Consider the following 15,229-nt stretch of genomic DNA (forward strand, 5'->3'; position numbering starts at 1 on the left):
TTTCTTTTTCTTTTTCTTTATGAATACTTTATACTTCGTAATTCGTATTTTTATTGATTGTAGTTTTGAGTGGCACATTACTGTACTTTAAATAAGAATACATCTATACACGTAGTAATATGCGTTATAAAGGTTTGTATCTTACAACATTTTTTCACACGTTAGATGCCATTTGAGTTATTGATTCTTGTGAATTCTATCCAATCTCCTCTATCACTCGTAGGGAGGTGTTTATTTGAACCAAAACTCCACGTGTGAAATTTTTACAAATATAATATATATATATAAAAAATAAATGCGAGTTATTGTATAATATATTACGAGTATTGGATTAGTCACAATGTATTTTTATTATTGTTAGAATTTTGTAATAAAAAATTAGAAAAACTAATGGTGAAAATCCTTTTTAATATGTATATTTAGTCAAACTATAACACTTAAAAAACATAAGAAAGTAATAAGAATGTAAATGCTCCATTCATTCCTTGAGCCATTTTAAAACTTATAGACCATGTTATAATTACTACTCCGTAGTATATAAAAATAAGTAAAATTAGTAAAAGCAAAGTTGTTTTTTTTTTTTTTTTTTTTTGACAAAAGCAAAATCAAGTAAAACACTTATAACAGAAGGGATGGAGTAATCCTGCACTTCCTAGCTATATCATTAGCTTTTTGGACTTGCTCCCTTAGGACCTTTAAAATAGCGCATCGTTGAAAGGTCGATCCTATCTCCCTAATCTCCTTGATGAGCCACTTTATCGACACCCCCTCATTTGCCTTGTACAGAAGGCTATTGACCAAAGTGACAGAATCAGACAGAACTAGGATCCCATTTCTTCCTTGTAATCGGGCCCACCTCATGGCTTCCAGACAATCCCAGGCTTCACATTGGATAGCAGACGTTGCAGCATCCTGTTTCCCCCCTTCCTCCACCTCATGGCCCTGCCCTTGAGTTTGAACCGCCCACTCTATCCCTGCTCTCGTCGAGTTTTTATCCCAAGAGCCATCAACTTCCACAACAAAGCCATCCAGCTTATCTCCTTCTTTACCTAGCTGGACCAGGTGAAAACCCGGGGGAAACACTGGGTCCTCACCACTCCTAACCTCTCCCCCATAGTCATTGTTGCCATGGTTGAAGAAAGTATCATGGTCCTGAAGTGCAATGTTAATAAAAACGCTTACCTAACTAGTAGACCCCTCCATCCCCTTAAAACATCTCTCATTTCTCGCTTTCCAAAGTTCCTAAAGTGTCGCAATGAACTCTACCATACAACGCCCATGCTTACCATCCTCGCTATAAAAAAGCAGGATATAGTGTTGAATCCACCCTCTCAGAGAGGTGGCATTCGGCTGGTCAGGACAAATATTCAGGAAGCCGGATTCCCAAACTTCCCTTGCCTGAGTGCAAAACCTGAATAGGTGTTGGCAATCTTCAATACCCACCCTCCAAAGATCACACCCTGTATCAACAGGGATTCCCCTACATGCTAAATTAACTTTTACCGCGATACCATCATGGAAGAGTCGCCACACAAAGTATTTCCATTTTGGTTGGATATCCAATCTCCAAATTAGCTTTATAAAGTTATGTTCCCTTTCCAAAAACCTTGCATCCTCTAACCCTTTGCCTTTTGATAAAAAGTAGTATCCTGTTTTTACTGTATACCTTCCTGACGGATGAAATCTCCAATATGTGAAGTCATCCTCACTAGCCTGTGGAAGTTCAGTGCTAGGATTGCTCGTGCCCAGTCCCACTCAAAACAATCTCTCACCTTCCCTGCATCCCAATTCTTGGTCTCCTTGTTAATAAAATCGCTGACTTTCCAATTTCTAGCTAACCTCAGGGTTTGACCCAACTTGACCACTGGAACATTCCCATGCACCCATGGCATACTGATTGCCGAGATACTATTTCCATTCCCTACTTTCCAAGCAAACCTTTCCTTAAAAAATTCATTGACCTTTTGGATGCTAGACCTCCCCATCGACGGATTTCCCCTTCTTATATAAGGTTTAGCGATATTGCAAATACCACAATCTTGGAAACCTCGATAGACTCTGGAGAGAAGAAGTTGGGGGTTGAAATGCATCCTGATTGCTTGTTTGAAGACGAGTGCACTATTGTAATCTGATGTACCTCGAATACCCAAACCACCCATACTTTTGGGAAGTTGTATGACATTTCTGCCTACACAATGCACTCCTTTCTGGCCACTTTTCGCCCACCAATACCGCGCAATTAAAGAATCTATTTTGTTAGCTATACTTTGAGGCAACTTAAAACACTTCATGACATGAGCAGTCATACTCATCAACACTGTATTGATAAGTATTAGCTTTGCTGGTTGTGAGATATGCAGAGAAGCCAGGATACTATCTTTTCCGATATCTTGTCCACCAGAAATTGAAAATGAGGGGCCTTCTTCCCTTTAATATCAAAAGCAAAGTTTGTGACTGTTGTAAACAAACAAAACATATCGTTTTATTTACACTCATTTATTTTTTATTCCTTCATTCTTACTTCATTTTTATTTTACAATTACTTGTTTTTTTCCATGCTTCCTAGAAACGATAGTTTACTACTATGTTGCTCCAATCTGACCTAGCTGGCGAGCGATCCCAGTTCGCGGCAGAGAACAAGACAACAAGCGAGCGTACCTATGTTGTTCGCTGACTTTCTAAGGTCTAACCTTTCGCTCCTTTACTGAAAAGGCGCGTAACGCCGGAATGCTCATTTTTTTTCCCTCGTCTTAATTTTCTCTGGAAGTCGCCCTTATAACCAACCTCTTGACTTCTGCGGGCTACGTTCAACTAAACGTAGACTCTCGTTTACCTCGAAAGAACAGACTGACTACTAGGAGGGGGAAAGACCTGAACCTAGCTAACAGTGAAGCGAAGCCTCAAACATCAAACCATATCTTACTGAATAATCTGACTGAACCGAGTAAGGTATAGACAGATTATATCACAGCTGTGGCAAGACGAAGGGGCAAAGCCAGAGGCTCCCTTGCTTTCTTACCGGACAAGAAAGATTAGCCTTAGACCCACTAATGGACTATAACGAGCTGAATAAAGCCCTGAGTGACTCTTGGCTGCCTTCAATGATAGACGCAATTGGCTGCCTATAGCTTTTACCTAGTTCATTTCCTGGTAAGGGGATCTACTACTTATCTAAATAGAAAGATAGGGCCAAAGTCAAGTGATTCAACTCAAGCACGAACCGCTACCTCCTCTTCTCCGAGTTCAGCAGAAAAAAAGGAAAACTCGTTAGCTCATAACAGCGCATTCGTTCACTAGTCATAAAGGCCCCTTCCCTGTTTTCTTTCTAAAGCTATCCATTCTTATCAGGTCCTGTCGAACCAGGAGATCAATTCGTCACCTCTAAATGAGAAATTGGATAAGCGGTTTGAACAAGGATTGAAGCTGCTTCAGTAGATTGCTGAGAATAATGAATCAAATTAACACGCTGCTCATGAACCAAAACGAGCCTTCCTTCCCCCAAAATAAGACCCTTCACGCGACGAGACGCGCCTTGGGTTGGGACAACACAGCAATGAGTAGTGGTTGAGCAAAAGAAACCGACTCAGCAACTTCATTCTGTTGTGCTCAGCGTCGGATCCAAACTTCTTTGTTCTTTTTAAGTCTTCTTTTTGCATAGAAGAATGTAACTTTTGCAAAAACCGGTCTTTTAGTAGTAGGCGGCATTCCTTCTTAGTTTTGAGTCGGCGGAACCATTCTGTTTTGCTTCTTCTCCACAGTCTTACTCGGCGGAACCATTTTTTTTTGCTTCTTCATTTTTTATTTTTTCTTCTCTGCATTCTTACCCAGCGACCCCAGAATTTGCCTAAGCGAGTCAAACTTGTAAGAAAAAACTAAAGTAAAAGAAAAATTTCGAGATAAAGAGAAAATGTATAGTAATTTAAATACGCAAACAACTCTAACGACTTTATAAACACTATTTTTGGAAGAGAGTAGTTTGGATTACTTTAAGAAATGTAATACTCCTTCCGTTTTTATTTAATTAAATAAAAGTTCGTGTGATGCACGATTTTTTCATCTAAGATTTTTAATTATTTGATTTATTATATTTAATAATTTCAGACAAAATTACAAAAGTTTAATATTTTTTTTTACTATAATTTATATGAAGTTATTAAATATAAATAAATTGTAAATATGATATTTTTCCATTATATAAAATCTTTAATGTGAAATGATAAATTTTTAATAATTTAAATTCTAAATCATTATTCATTGTTGTACCATATCTTTTATTTCAATAAAATCACCAACCTCGTCCACAACCAACCTACTGCATCAATGGATAAATTGAACTGTGAAATGTTAGTCAAACTGAAATTGATATAAATTAAATCTTTACATTTATGTAAAATAAATCAATATATTTACCAATAAATGAAAAATTGTTGCGATATAAAATCAAATCTATGCATTGGAATTTTTTCATCATCTCCAAAAATAACCAAAGTCATCCATATATTAAGTATACAACATCTAATTGTATGTCATTACATGGACAAATAATCGTTAAGTATCCTAAATAAATACAATGTAACTAATAATTACAATTATAAATTTAAACATAAGATTTTAAAAATTATCCAGACATTGATGACCTAAAACTAACACAAAATTACTAAGAAAAATTCGCTTGATGGGGTTTTGTATTGATACGAAATTTTATTTATGTCGTATGATGTGTTAGATCTACATGTAAAAAAACATTTAGTAAATAAAACATAAACATATAATTGTTGAGTATCCCAAATTAATACAATGTTAGTAATAATTAGAAATACTAATTTAAACATAGGATTTTAAAAATTATGCTAAAAATTACCCGACCATTGATGACAAAAAAATTAACACAAAATTCGCTTAATGGGGTTTTTTATTGATACCAAATTTTGTTTGTGTCGTATGATGTGTCAATTTATAATGGTAGGTGTCATAAATTTTAATATAATATAATTAACGAATAATTTTTATTTCTTATCATAAATACTATCAAAATTTATCTTATAATGATAGGTATTAAACTTTATTATAAGCGTTTATCATTTAAATATTTCTTAGTACATTTTTTTTGAATTTCTTATACTCGTAGTATTGAATTAATAAATTTATCTTTTCCTATATTTTTACTTTATTTTTTCATTAAAATAATTTAATTCATGGATTATAATCTACGTGGCATTAAAATTTTAGATATATCAAATCTAATTCGTTACTTTTATCTAGGTGGCGACATTATTTTGTTAATTCAAAAATAAAATATAAATCTTTCTTCTTATTGGTCGAAATAAGTATATTTCTTACGTGGCGCTCCGAATGCTCTCCAAAAATGTCTACTTTATTTATATCTATTAGATGAAAGCCCGTGCAATGCACAGTTTTTTCATCTAAGATTTTTAATTATTTGATTTATTGTATTTAATAATTTCAGACAAAATTACAAGAGTTTAATTTTAATTTTTTTTTATTGCAATTTCTTCAGTGAGCAGACGATTTGCTCCTCTTCTAGTTAGACTAGGACTTAGACCTACCGGTAATAATACAACTTTATTCATTATAATTGAATTTATATTGGTGTAATTTTTTTTTATCATTTTAAGATAAAAGGGCCCCTATTTTGTACACCTGGGTGTACCTTCCTCCGGGTACACCTAGGGGCACTTTCGTAAATTTGCACATCATAATTGCATGTGCCTGACGCATGATACTCCATATTTGATCTCTTTCTTCTTCCTTTATGCGATAATCAAATCGATCAAATTTATCTACTGTGTTCTAGCATCAATGTCCGAAATCTTTAATGTGAAAAGATAATTTTTTTATTTTTTAAATAATTTAAATCCTAAATCATTATTCATTGTTTATGTTAGAAAAAATAAAATTGATATAAATTAAATCTTTACATTTATATAAAGTAAATCAATATATTTACTAATCAATGAAAATTGTAGCGAAATTGATCAAAAAATTGTAATTGTATAAAATCAAATCTATGCATTGAAATTTTTTCATCATCTTCAATAATAATGAAAGTCATCCATATAACAAGTATACAACATCAAATCGTGTGCCATTTGCCTTAGCTTCTTCTTACTTTTTTTAAAATTAATTTGAAATAGTTGCATTAAATATATGTATAAAAGCCAAAAATTAACTTGAATAGTTACATCAAATCTAGTACTTTACAAATTAATTTCAACCATATATTATTGACAATGCTAAACATAAAATTTCTTAGTAACTAAACTAAGCTAGTCAACAATTAGCTAGCTTCCACATTGTTATATTTTGTCTACAATGTCGTGGAGAATATACATCCATTACATATTTAATCAAAAGTAGTATGATATGGATTGCATCAATGAGATCAAGACCACTAATTGCAATTAAAATGCGGTTCATCCATGTGTTTATTCATGCATGGAACTTTTATTAAATCAATATAATGACAAAAATCAAGGCATTGGATTGGAACGATTGAAAAATATCTAAAGAAGTAAACTTTTTCTTCAATCAATTTTGGATGAAAGTGTTGAACAAATCTAGTGTTAATTGAGGCATGAACGTAATCACCCTATAATTAAAAATAATAAATTAAGTTAATTTAATAACTTGATTAAGCCACTTAAATTACAAATTTTATTTATTTTTTAATAAAATTATTAATAAAAAACTAAAAAGGTTTATAAAAAATATATAATAAATGTAAATTAAACATTATATATATATATATATATATATATATATATATATATATATATATATATATATATATATATATAAAATAAAAAAAAACCTCCTCTTTCATTAGGACCATATCCAAACTTTTAAGCTATGTTGTTTACAGGAATTTAGCATTTCAAATAGTCGAGAAACTTGTACTTTGATTTTCAATCATTTTTGCTCGAATTTATTTCTCTAATTAAATTAGATCTGCATGTAAAAACAAAATTCAGTAAACAAAACATAAACAGATAATCGTTAAGTGTCTCACATAAATACAATGTAAGTAATAATTACAAGTATAAATTTAAACACAAGATTTTTAAAATTACCCGGACATTAATGACCTAAAACTAATACAAATTTACTAACACAAAATTCGCTTGTTAGGGTTTTGTATTGATAAGAAATTTTGTTGGTGTCGTATGATGCGTTAGATTTGCATGTAAAAACAAAATTTTAGAAATAAAACATAAATATATAATCGTTAAGTATCTCAAATTAACACAATGTAAGTAATAATTACAAATAAAAATTTAAACATAGGATTTTAGAAATTAAGCTAAAAATTACCCGACCATTAATGACAAAAAACTAACACAAAATTCACTTGATGAGTTTTGTATTATTACGAAAATTTATTTGTGTTGTATGATGTGTCAATTTATAATGGTAGGTATCACAAATTTTGATTTAATCATAATTAACGAACAATTTTTATTTCTTATCATAAATACTATTAAAATTTATCTTATAATGGAAGGTATCAAACTTATTATAATCGTTTATCATTTGAATATTTTTTATTTATTTTATTGGGTTATCATAAAGTCATATTCTCATTCCATGTATATCTACGTGTACTCATAAATTATCATATTATAGTTACGTATTTTTCTATTTAAATCCACCATATTTCTCCACCATATCATAAATTAAAAAAAATTAATATTTGAATCCACCATATTTCTCCACCAAGTTTATTTACGTGAAGATAATTTTCACCATATCATAAATTTAAAAAAAAATATTAATATTTGAATCCACCATATTTCTCCACCAAGTATAGTTACGTGGTGATAATTTTTGGATAGTAGAATATTTTCATAATTTGAACCCAATTAAATATCTTTTTGGAGATTTATCTTTTTCTATATTTTTTTGGATTCCTTATACTCATAGTATTGATTTAATGAATTTATTTTTTCCTTATTTTTTTCCATTAAAATAACTTAATTCGTGGATTATAATCTACGTGACATTAAAATTTTAGATATACCAAATTTAATTCGTTACTTTTATTTAGGTGGCTATATAATTTTTTAATTCAAAAAATTTTAGATATATCAAATCTAATTCGTTACTTTTATCTAGGCGGCGACATAATTTTATAATTCAAAAATAAAATACAAATCTTTCTTCTTATTGGTCGTAATAAGTATATTTCTTACGCAGCGCTCCGAATGCTCTCCAAAAATGCCTACTTTATTTATATAAATATATATTAGATTAGATTTGCATCGCTTGATGATGTGTAGAGTTTTAAGAGAATTTATTTGACCTGATGTGTGAGTAGGGCAAATGGATAATTAATCCATCTTAATTTATCTTTAAAATAAATAGTTTAACATAACTCTTATGAATAGTGTGCGGACACGCATATTCTCTAAAATATTTATTTACTTTTTTTATCCTTATTAATGTTAATTGCCTCTTTTTTTCTAACTTTTAAAATTAGTGCGCGGACATTTACACTAAAATATTTGTTTGCGTATTTTCTTTCATTAATGTTGACAATAACTAAAATTATGTCAGAAGGACTAACTGAGAAATCCTTCAAACATGACTAAGGGCGTGTTCTGTTCAGCTTAATTTCAATTCAAGTTTAGTTCCTATTTTTCTTCTCTCATAAATAATTTATTTCATTTCTATTCAATTCAGTTCAATTTAACCCCAATCAGTTCAGTTTAATTTAATAAATCAAAATAGGCCCTAAATATAATGCGCATTAGCCACCGTGATAAAAATACAATGGGTCATGAAAGAGATCAGAGGTCGAGTTATGACTCGTGAACATAGAGTGATAGAGTTATGACTTATGACTCATTAATTTTAACACAAAAAGGAAAATTTTAAAAGAAATATATATATATATATTGAATGAGATGGACACTAGACCCAAGGTAAAAGCATGAATCAGACGAAGGGGGTAACAGGCACGGTTCTAATAAGCACCTCTAACGTCGTCTTTTGTCACGTCTATCTACTGCTGGGGTGGGCCCCACCTCCTATTCAGATGGTGCTGCCACGTGAAAACACTTCTCTTTCGCCCTCTCTTTCCCTTTAAGGTCCTATTCTTTTGAGATGACGTAGTTTACTCTGTTTCTACTGTGTTGAAATTTGTTATGTTAAAATTTGTTCTGTTCTACTGAAATTTACTTTGTTAAAATATGTTTTGCTCTGTTTTGTTGAGCCCTGCTCTACTCTACTTTGCTGAGCCTTATTCTACTTAATATTAATAATCTGATGACACTTACCCTGTCCTATTCTGCTCAAAAATTTAAAAGAACATGGCCTTAACTTTGTCTTCTTCTCTCCGTAATCCGTCCTATGATTTCATTACGTATTAGATTATTCAGATTTTTCATTTACTTTTATTAATACCGGCTATCTACTTTTTTTTTTTTTTTTTTAATGATTAAATTATTTAAAGATTTATTCGGTGGAGTTGCAACTTGCAGATTGCATTTTTTTTTCCTTTGGGGTAATATCATGATGACCTTATTTTAATAATACCCATCTATCCTTTAGTTTGGCTTTGTCACAAAGTACTCAATATAATATGTTTAGTTGTTAACTACTTTCTCCGTTTCTTCATAATTGCATCATACATTTTACCATGGTATTTAAAAAAAGTGGACTATACATTATATAGTATACTTAAAATGGGGTTAAGAAGTTGTTAGAAGTATAATCAAGTGGGCCATGAACTTTAAATAAAGGTAATGGTATAATTTTTACTATAAAAATTTCCTTTTATAGTGTGTTACAACTATTGTGACATTTTCATTTTAGGGAAGTGTTGCAACTATAAATAAATGGAGGAAGTATACATTGTCGAATACTGGTAAAGTATATCTTACCAAATAACACATGTAAGCATCCCACATTAATAAAAGTTGAGAGAATTAAATACATTATAAAGCTAAGGGAATATACCTCCTATTGGTATATAGTTTTGGAATTGAACCTCTTTTGGACTTGTGAAGTGGACTCTCTCTCTTGATTTGCGGGTGTGGTCTAAACCCATTTAACATGGTATTAGAGCCAGACACATAGTTTGGGACTTTTAGGGGGTGTTTGGTTCATCGGGTTGGAATGGATTGAAATGAAATCTCATATTAAAGAGGTATGGATTCTAAAACTCATACTAGTCCAAAATTGTTTGGTTTAATTGTTGGAATGGATTCTATCCTTCATTAGTATAATGGATTGTGAATCTTAGGGGGAGGGGCGGGTATGGGGGAGAGTTAGAACCCCTTGGGTATGGAATTCTATTACTAAAAACCTCAACCAAACAAGAAATTAGATGGAATGAATTCTAATTCAATTCCTACCCATTCCAAATAATCCAACCAAATGACCCCTTAATAGCTTGATTATATTGTCAAGTCCATGGTTTGGGACCTTTAATGGTATTAAGTTTTTTGGGCCAAATTGAATTGAATCAGGTGATTCTTGAGTTAAAAGGACCTTAAATGTGAGGGAAGTGTTGAAATATATCCTGCCAAATATCACATGTAAGCGTCCCACATTGATCTTGGTTTGTGTATCCCAAATTGAAGAAAAGAAAATGTTGTGTCCATTTTATAAGGCTAAGGGACTACTCTCTTCATTACCATATGATTTTGAGGTGGAACTTCCTTGGTCGTATGTAGTGGACAATCCTGATGGGTGTGGCCCAAACCCGTTTGTCAATTACTCCATTCGAAAAAATTAAAAATATTTTACACGACGACAGGCGGCAGCCTATGTTTATAAAATTTTTATTTATTGGTAAAAAAGTATAGTCAAATGTTGCGATTATTATGAAATATACGTGGTATGAATAAAAAAAATTGGTATACTCCTTTCATTTATTTTTCTTGTGTTCTTGTTTAGAATTTTCATTTTTCAAAGATTTATTGCGGATGGAATTGAATAGATATATATATTTCATATGTACAACATATAAATTATGTGAGATTTTGTTTGATTCATCTAGTAGAAAAATCACAAAATATTTATACTCTATAATACATATTTCAAGATATTTCGGCTTAAATAAAATTTGTAAAAAGTGAAACACAAAAAGAAATTATAGGGTTTTTTTTTTTTTTTTTTTTAATATGACCCATTTGTTTCTTTGTTGACTTTACATTTATCTAATCTTAGGAAGGACAAACTTTAACCATGATCCTTTATCAATATTAGAGCTGTCAAAAGCTAACACTATTCGAAATACCGACCCGAATCCGATTATTAACCGACCTATTTGAACCCGGAAAAATGGTGTCCCGAACCCGATATGACCCGATCTGAAACCAACCCTAGACTCGAGTTAACCCAAGTATTTGAGACCCAAACCCGAACATGAATTGACTTGGAGATGACCCGACCTGAATATAACCCGTAAATTATTGACCTAAACCGAACCCGACCAAAACCGAGATTGACCCAAATCCGTTTTAACCCGTCAAAACTCGAATTTAACCCGACCAGTTACTATCCCGACCCGTTATTAAACCAACCCGAATTTAAGCCGACCCGAATTTTACCCGACCTATTACTAACCCGACCTGAAATTCAACCGATCTGTTACAAACCCGACCCGAAATCAACATGACTTGTTATTGACCCGACCTAAATTCAACCTGAATTGTTTCTGACCCATTTCGAACTCAACCTAACCTGTTATTGACCTGACCCGATTTCAAATCACCTTAAATTTAATTTAGACCACCTTATTAATATTGATAAAAGAATAGTTATATACTCCGTAGTTACATTGTCACTTATTATGTATATCTTATCTAAACTTATTCGAACTAATTAGCTCGAATTTAAACTGATCTGAAATTATTTCTCTTACAATAAATAAAGAAATTGATAATGATTAAACGTGAATGTCATTACATGAACTGTTAACAAACCAACCTAAAAATTGTACCCGAACCGATATGACTCGACCTGAAATCAACCCAAAACCCAGATTAACCCAATATTTGAGACCCAAGCCCGAACATGACCCATCTCAGAAATGACCCGACTTGATTGTATCCCTCAAATTATTGACTTGAAGCGAACTTGACTTGAACCCGAGAATGACCTGACTTGGTAATGACCCGACCTGATTATAACCCGCAAATTATTGACTTGAACCGAACCCAACTTGAACCCGAGAATGACCCGACCTGATTATAACCCGCAAATTATTGACTTGAACCAAACCCGACTCAAACCCGAGAATGACCTCAACTCGTTTTAACCCGTGAAAACCCGACCTATTATTCATCTGACCTGAATGTAACCCGACCTAAACCCTATCCAAACCCGATAAGATGTATAACCCAACTCAAGCATGACTTAACTCGAACCCGACTCGCATAGGTTACGATATTAACCCGAGTTGACCCAACCCACACTTACCCGATCCAAACTCGACCCATTTACCCGAATTAACAGCTCTAATCAATATATGCACACGAATCTTGTTAACGAGCGTCCCACAGTTTTTGATAACAATTTAGAATATTTCTTTTAGTGAAAATGATATTTATTGGAAATACATGCTAAAATCACGCGTCAGTTGGTGTAATTAATGTTCATTTTAATTTTTTTTTTTGAGAAAATGGTCATTTTAATTTAATATTTCATTTTTTGGTTATTTATCCAATGCGCCTGAGGCGTTTATTAGCTTTTGTCTATTATACACAAATAAACATATTTGTGTTGAATCCCTACATTATAAAAAGTTTAACAAAACTCTTATGAATAGTGCGTGGATATTTATATCCCTAAAAATATTCTTTTACATATTTATCTCCATTTGATTTCAAAAGCCTCAAAATTATATCTTGAATCCCATAAATTGATTTATTATTTGTAAATAAAAATTTAGTGTTTATTTCAATATTTAAAGTCATCTTTTACTCCATTCTACTTGGAATTTCAACACTATTTAATACAAAGTATTCTAAATTAATTTTAATATACATGGAGTCCAAAAATTATGGAGTATATAATTATGTGATGTCATGTTTTTTTTTTTTTTTTTTTTTTTTGTTTGTGTAATAATGTGTGGTGTCTTGTTGAATTTATTCAATTTCGTCAACAAGTACTTAAAAGTAAGACATTTACATTTCTAGAACTTGATATCTTCTTATCGTTCCCTCGCTAAATCAAAGTAGCTCTACTAAATTTTCGAACACTACATAGTTACACAACATTAAACACATCTATCGCCTATATGTAAGCAATTATAATAAGATATCATGCAAAGAGGCATAGGACAAAAAGGCCACCGGTAATAATTCTTTTCAAGGGTTAGCCTTACCGCGCGCATTGGAATCTCTATTAAACTTAAAAATACTGACCATAGCTAATAGTACGTGTGACTTTAAAAAATGAATGTAGTAGATCACATTTAAAAATTTAATTATATACTCAATAGTAATGTTAGGCCCGTTCACTTCACCTTATTTTTGCTGAACTGAAATTAAATTTACTGAACTAAAATTATTTTGCTAAATTTATATTATTTTTACTAAACTGAAATTAATTTTACTAATTTTCTATTATATTTCTTCTTTATAGTTATTGAATTTTACTGAACTGAACTTATTTTTACTGATCTGAACTTTTTTTTTACTGAACTGAACTTATTTTTACCGAACTGAAATTATTTTTACTTATTATTAATTTTTTAAGGTGAGGTGAACGGGGCCTTAGTCTAGACTTAAATATAAAATCAAACTTAATTTGTTTTTCATTCGCTTTCTAAGACATAATAAATAGTTAAATGGTAAGTCAAAGAAATGTAAAAGGGAGTTTAGGGGTGTAAAAAAAAACCTACCTGAACAATGTGACTCGAAAAAACTTAAATTCAAATTTCGACTTATTTAGACACAATTTTAAAAACAGATTTTTGATCCGATCCAATTTTACTTATTTGACCAGAACACTAGGAAGTGACAATATTTTTTATATGGAGTACAATTTTTTTTGTCAAATGAAGCTAAGCGCAAACTTAAAGAAGAGAAGAAAATGTTAATGGGTTGATGTAGAAACCACATTTAACCAAAAATAATTGATCTAGAAACCATAAAATGATCAAAACAATACTTCGTTTGATACAAATCTTACCAAAGAGAAAAAAAGATGTTGCAAATAATTCCCTCAAAGAAGCGTTGCAAATAAAGATAAAAAATACGTAAAATAAAATACAGCAACGAGTAAGATTATGGAGCGCTTTCCCTAAACAAGGTTAGGAATTCGCGTAATTCCCTAAATGCAGCCAATCTTTTATATATTCCCACTTTACCGTCCACGTCACCGGTTCAGTTGGAATTTTTTTTGACCAGTTTTTTTACAAAACCGCTACTTCAAGTAGCGATGTATTGAAGAAAACCGCTACTTGAAGTAGCGGTATACTCAATAAAAACCGCTACTTCAAGTGGCGGTTTATTAAGTGAAAACAATTCACAACAAAAACCGCTACTTGAAGTAGCGGTTTTGTTTTTAGAAACCGCTACTTGAAGTAGCGGTTTTCCCTGGACCGGAAAAAAAAAACCCGGTTTTTTTACCCAATGCTTACGTGGACGGTAGATTGGAAAAATGTAAAGAAGTGGCTGTAATTTGGGAATTGAGGTTTTTCTTGACATTATTTTGGGAAAGAGCTCAAGATTATGTGCTTTTTATTTTTAATTTTTTTAAGAAAGTAAGATTATGTGCTTGTGCAAGTCATCAAAAGCAGGCAAACGCTACCAAAAAAAATAAAAATAAAAATAAAGTAAATAAAAAAATAAAGATTTAGCAGTAACCCACATGTAAACTTCTGGTACATTGACTAAAACAAAATTATACATGTAATTAAACTTAAAGTTAAAGTGTATCATTATTAAGTATGATGATTGATTTGATATTGGGAAATGGGGACAATTAAGCATTAGAATATTATTTTTATTAAAATATTGTTATAAAATTAGAAAATCTAAATATGGTTCACTTTTCTAGGCATCTCTACTACTCTACTCAAAATATTGTCACGGTCAGGGGGTGATGGAGATGGAAATGACCCAAAGTGTGCATTTATTATTCTTTTGCCTTTTTCTTTTATTTGACCAGAAAACACCTCTACCCCACCCTCTTCCCCTGGGCCCCACCCTATCTCTCTTCCTTCTATATATTCCTCTTCATTTCCACCTTCTCT

General features: G+C 31.6%; 1 protein-coding gene across 1 annotated transcript; it reads right to left on the reverse strand.

Annotated features, from left to right (window-relative positions):
• Positions 1-618: 618 nt before the first annotated feature.
• Positions 619-2,526, reverse strand: LOC110714242. The gene is made up of 4 exons (XM_021892739.1): positions 2,522-2,526; positions 1,667-2,427; positions 1,267-1,460; positions 619-1,152 (listed from the first exon to the last, which is right to left on the reverse strand). Exons 1-4 carry the CDS (start codon positions 2,524-2,526, stop codon positions 619-621), a joined length of 1,494 nt encoding a protein of 497 aa, XP_021748431.1.
• Positions 2,527-15,229: the final 12,703 nt, after the last annotated feature.

This window comes from Chenopodium quinoa, unplaced genomic scaffold (genome assembly GCF_001683475.1).
Source record: "Chenopodium quinoa cultivar QQ74 unplaced genomic scaffold, ASM168347v1, whole genome shotgun sequence".
Taxonomy (NCBI): domain Eukaryota; kingdom Viridiplantae; phylum Streptophyta; class Magnoliopsida; order Caryophyllales; family Amaranthaceae; genus Chenopodium; species Chenopodium quinoa.

Excerpts from the sequence above, each read along its gene's own strand:
- LOC110714242 (XM_021892739.1), bottom strand. Across the intron at positions 1,461-1,666 it reads AGATTTCATCCGTCAGGAAG|GGTGTGATCTTTGGAGGGTG; the intron begins GTATACAGTAAA and ends CTGTTGATACAG. Across the intron at positions 1,153-1,266 it reads GTAAGCATGGGCGTTGTATG|GACCATGATACTTTCTTCAA; the intron begins GTAGAGTTCATT and ends ATTGCACTTCAG.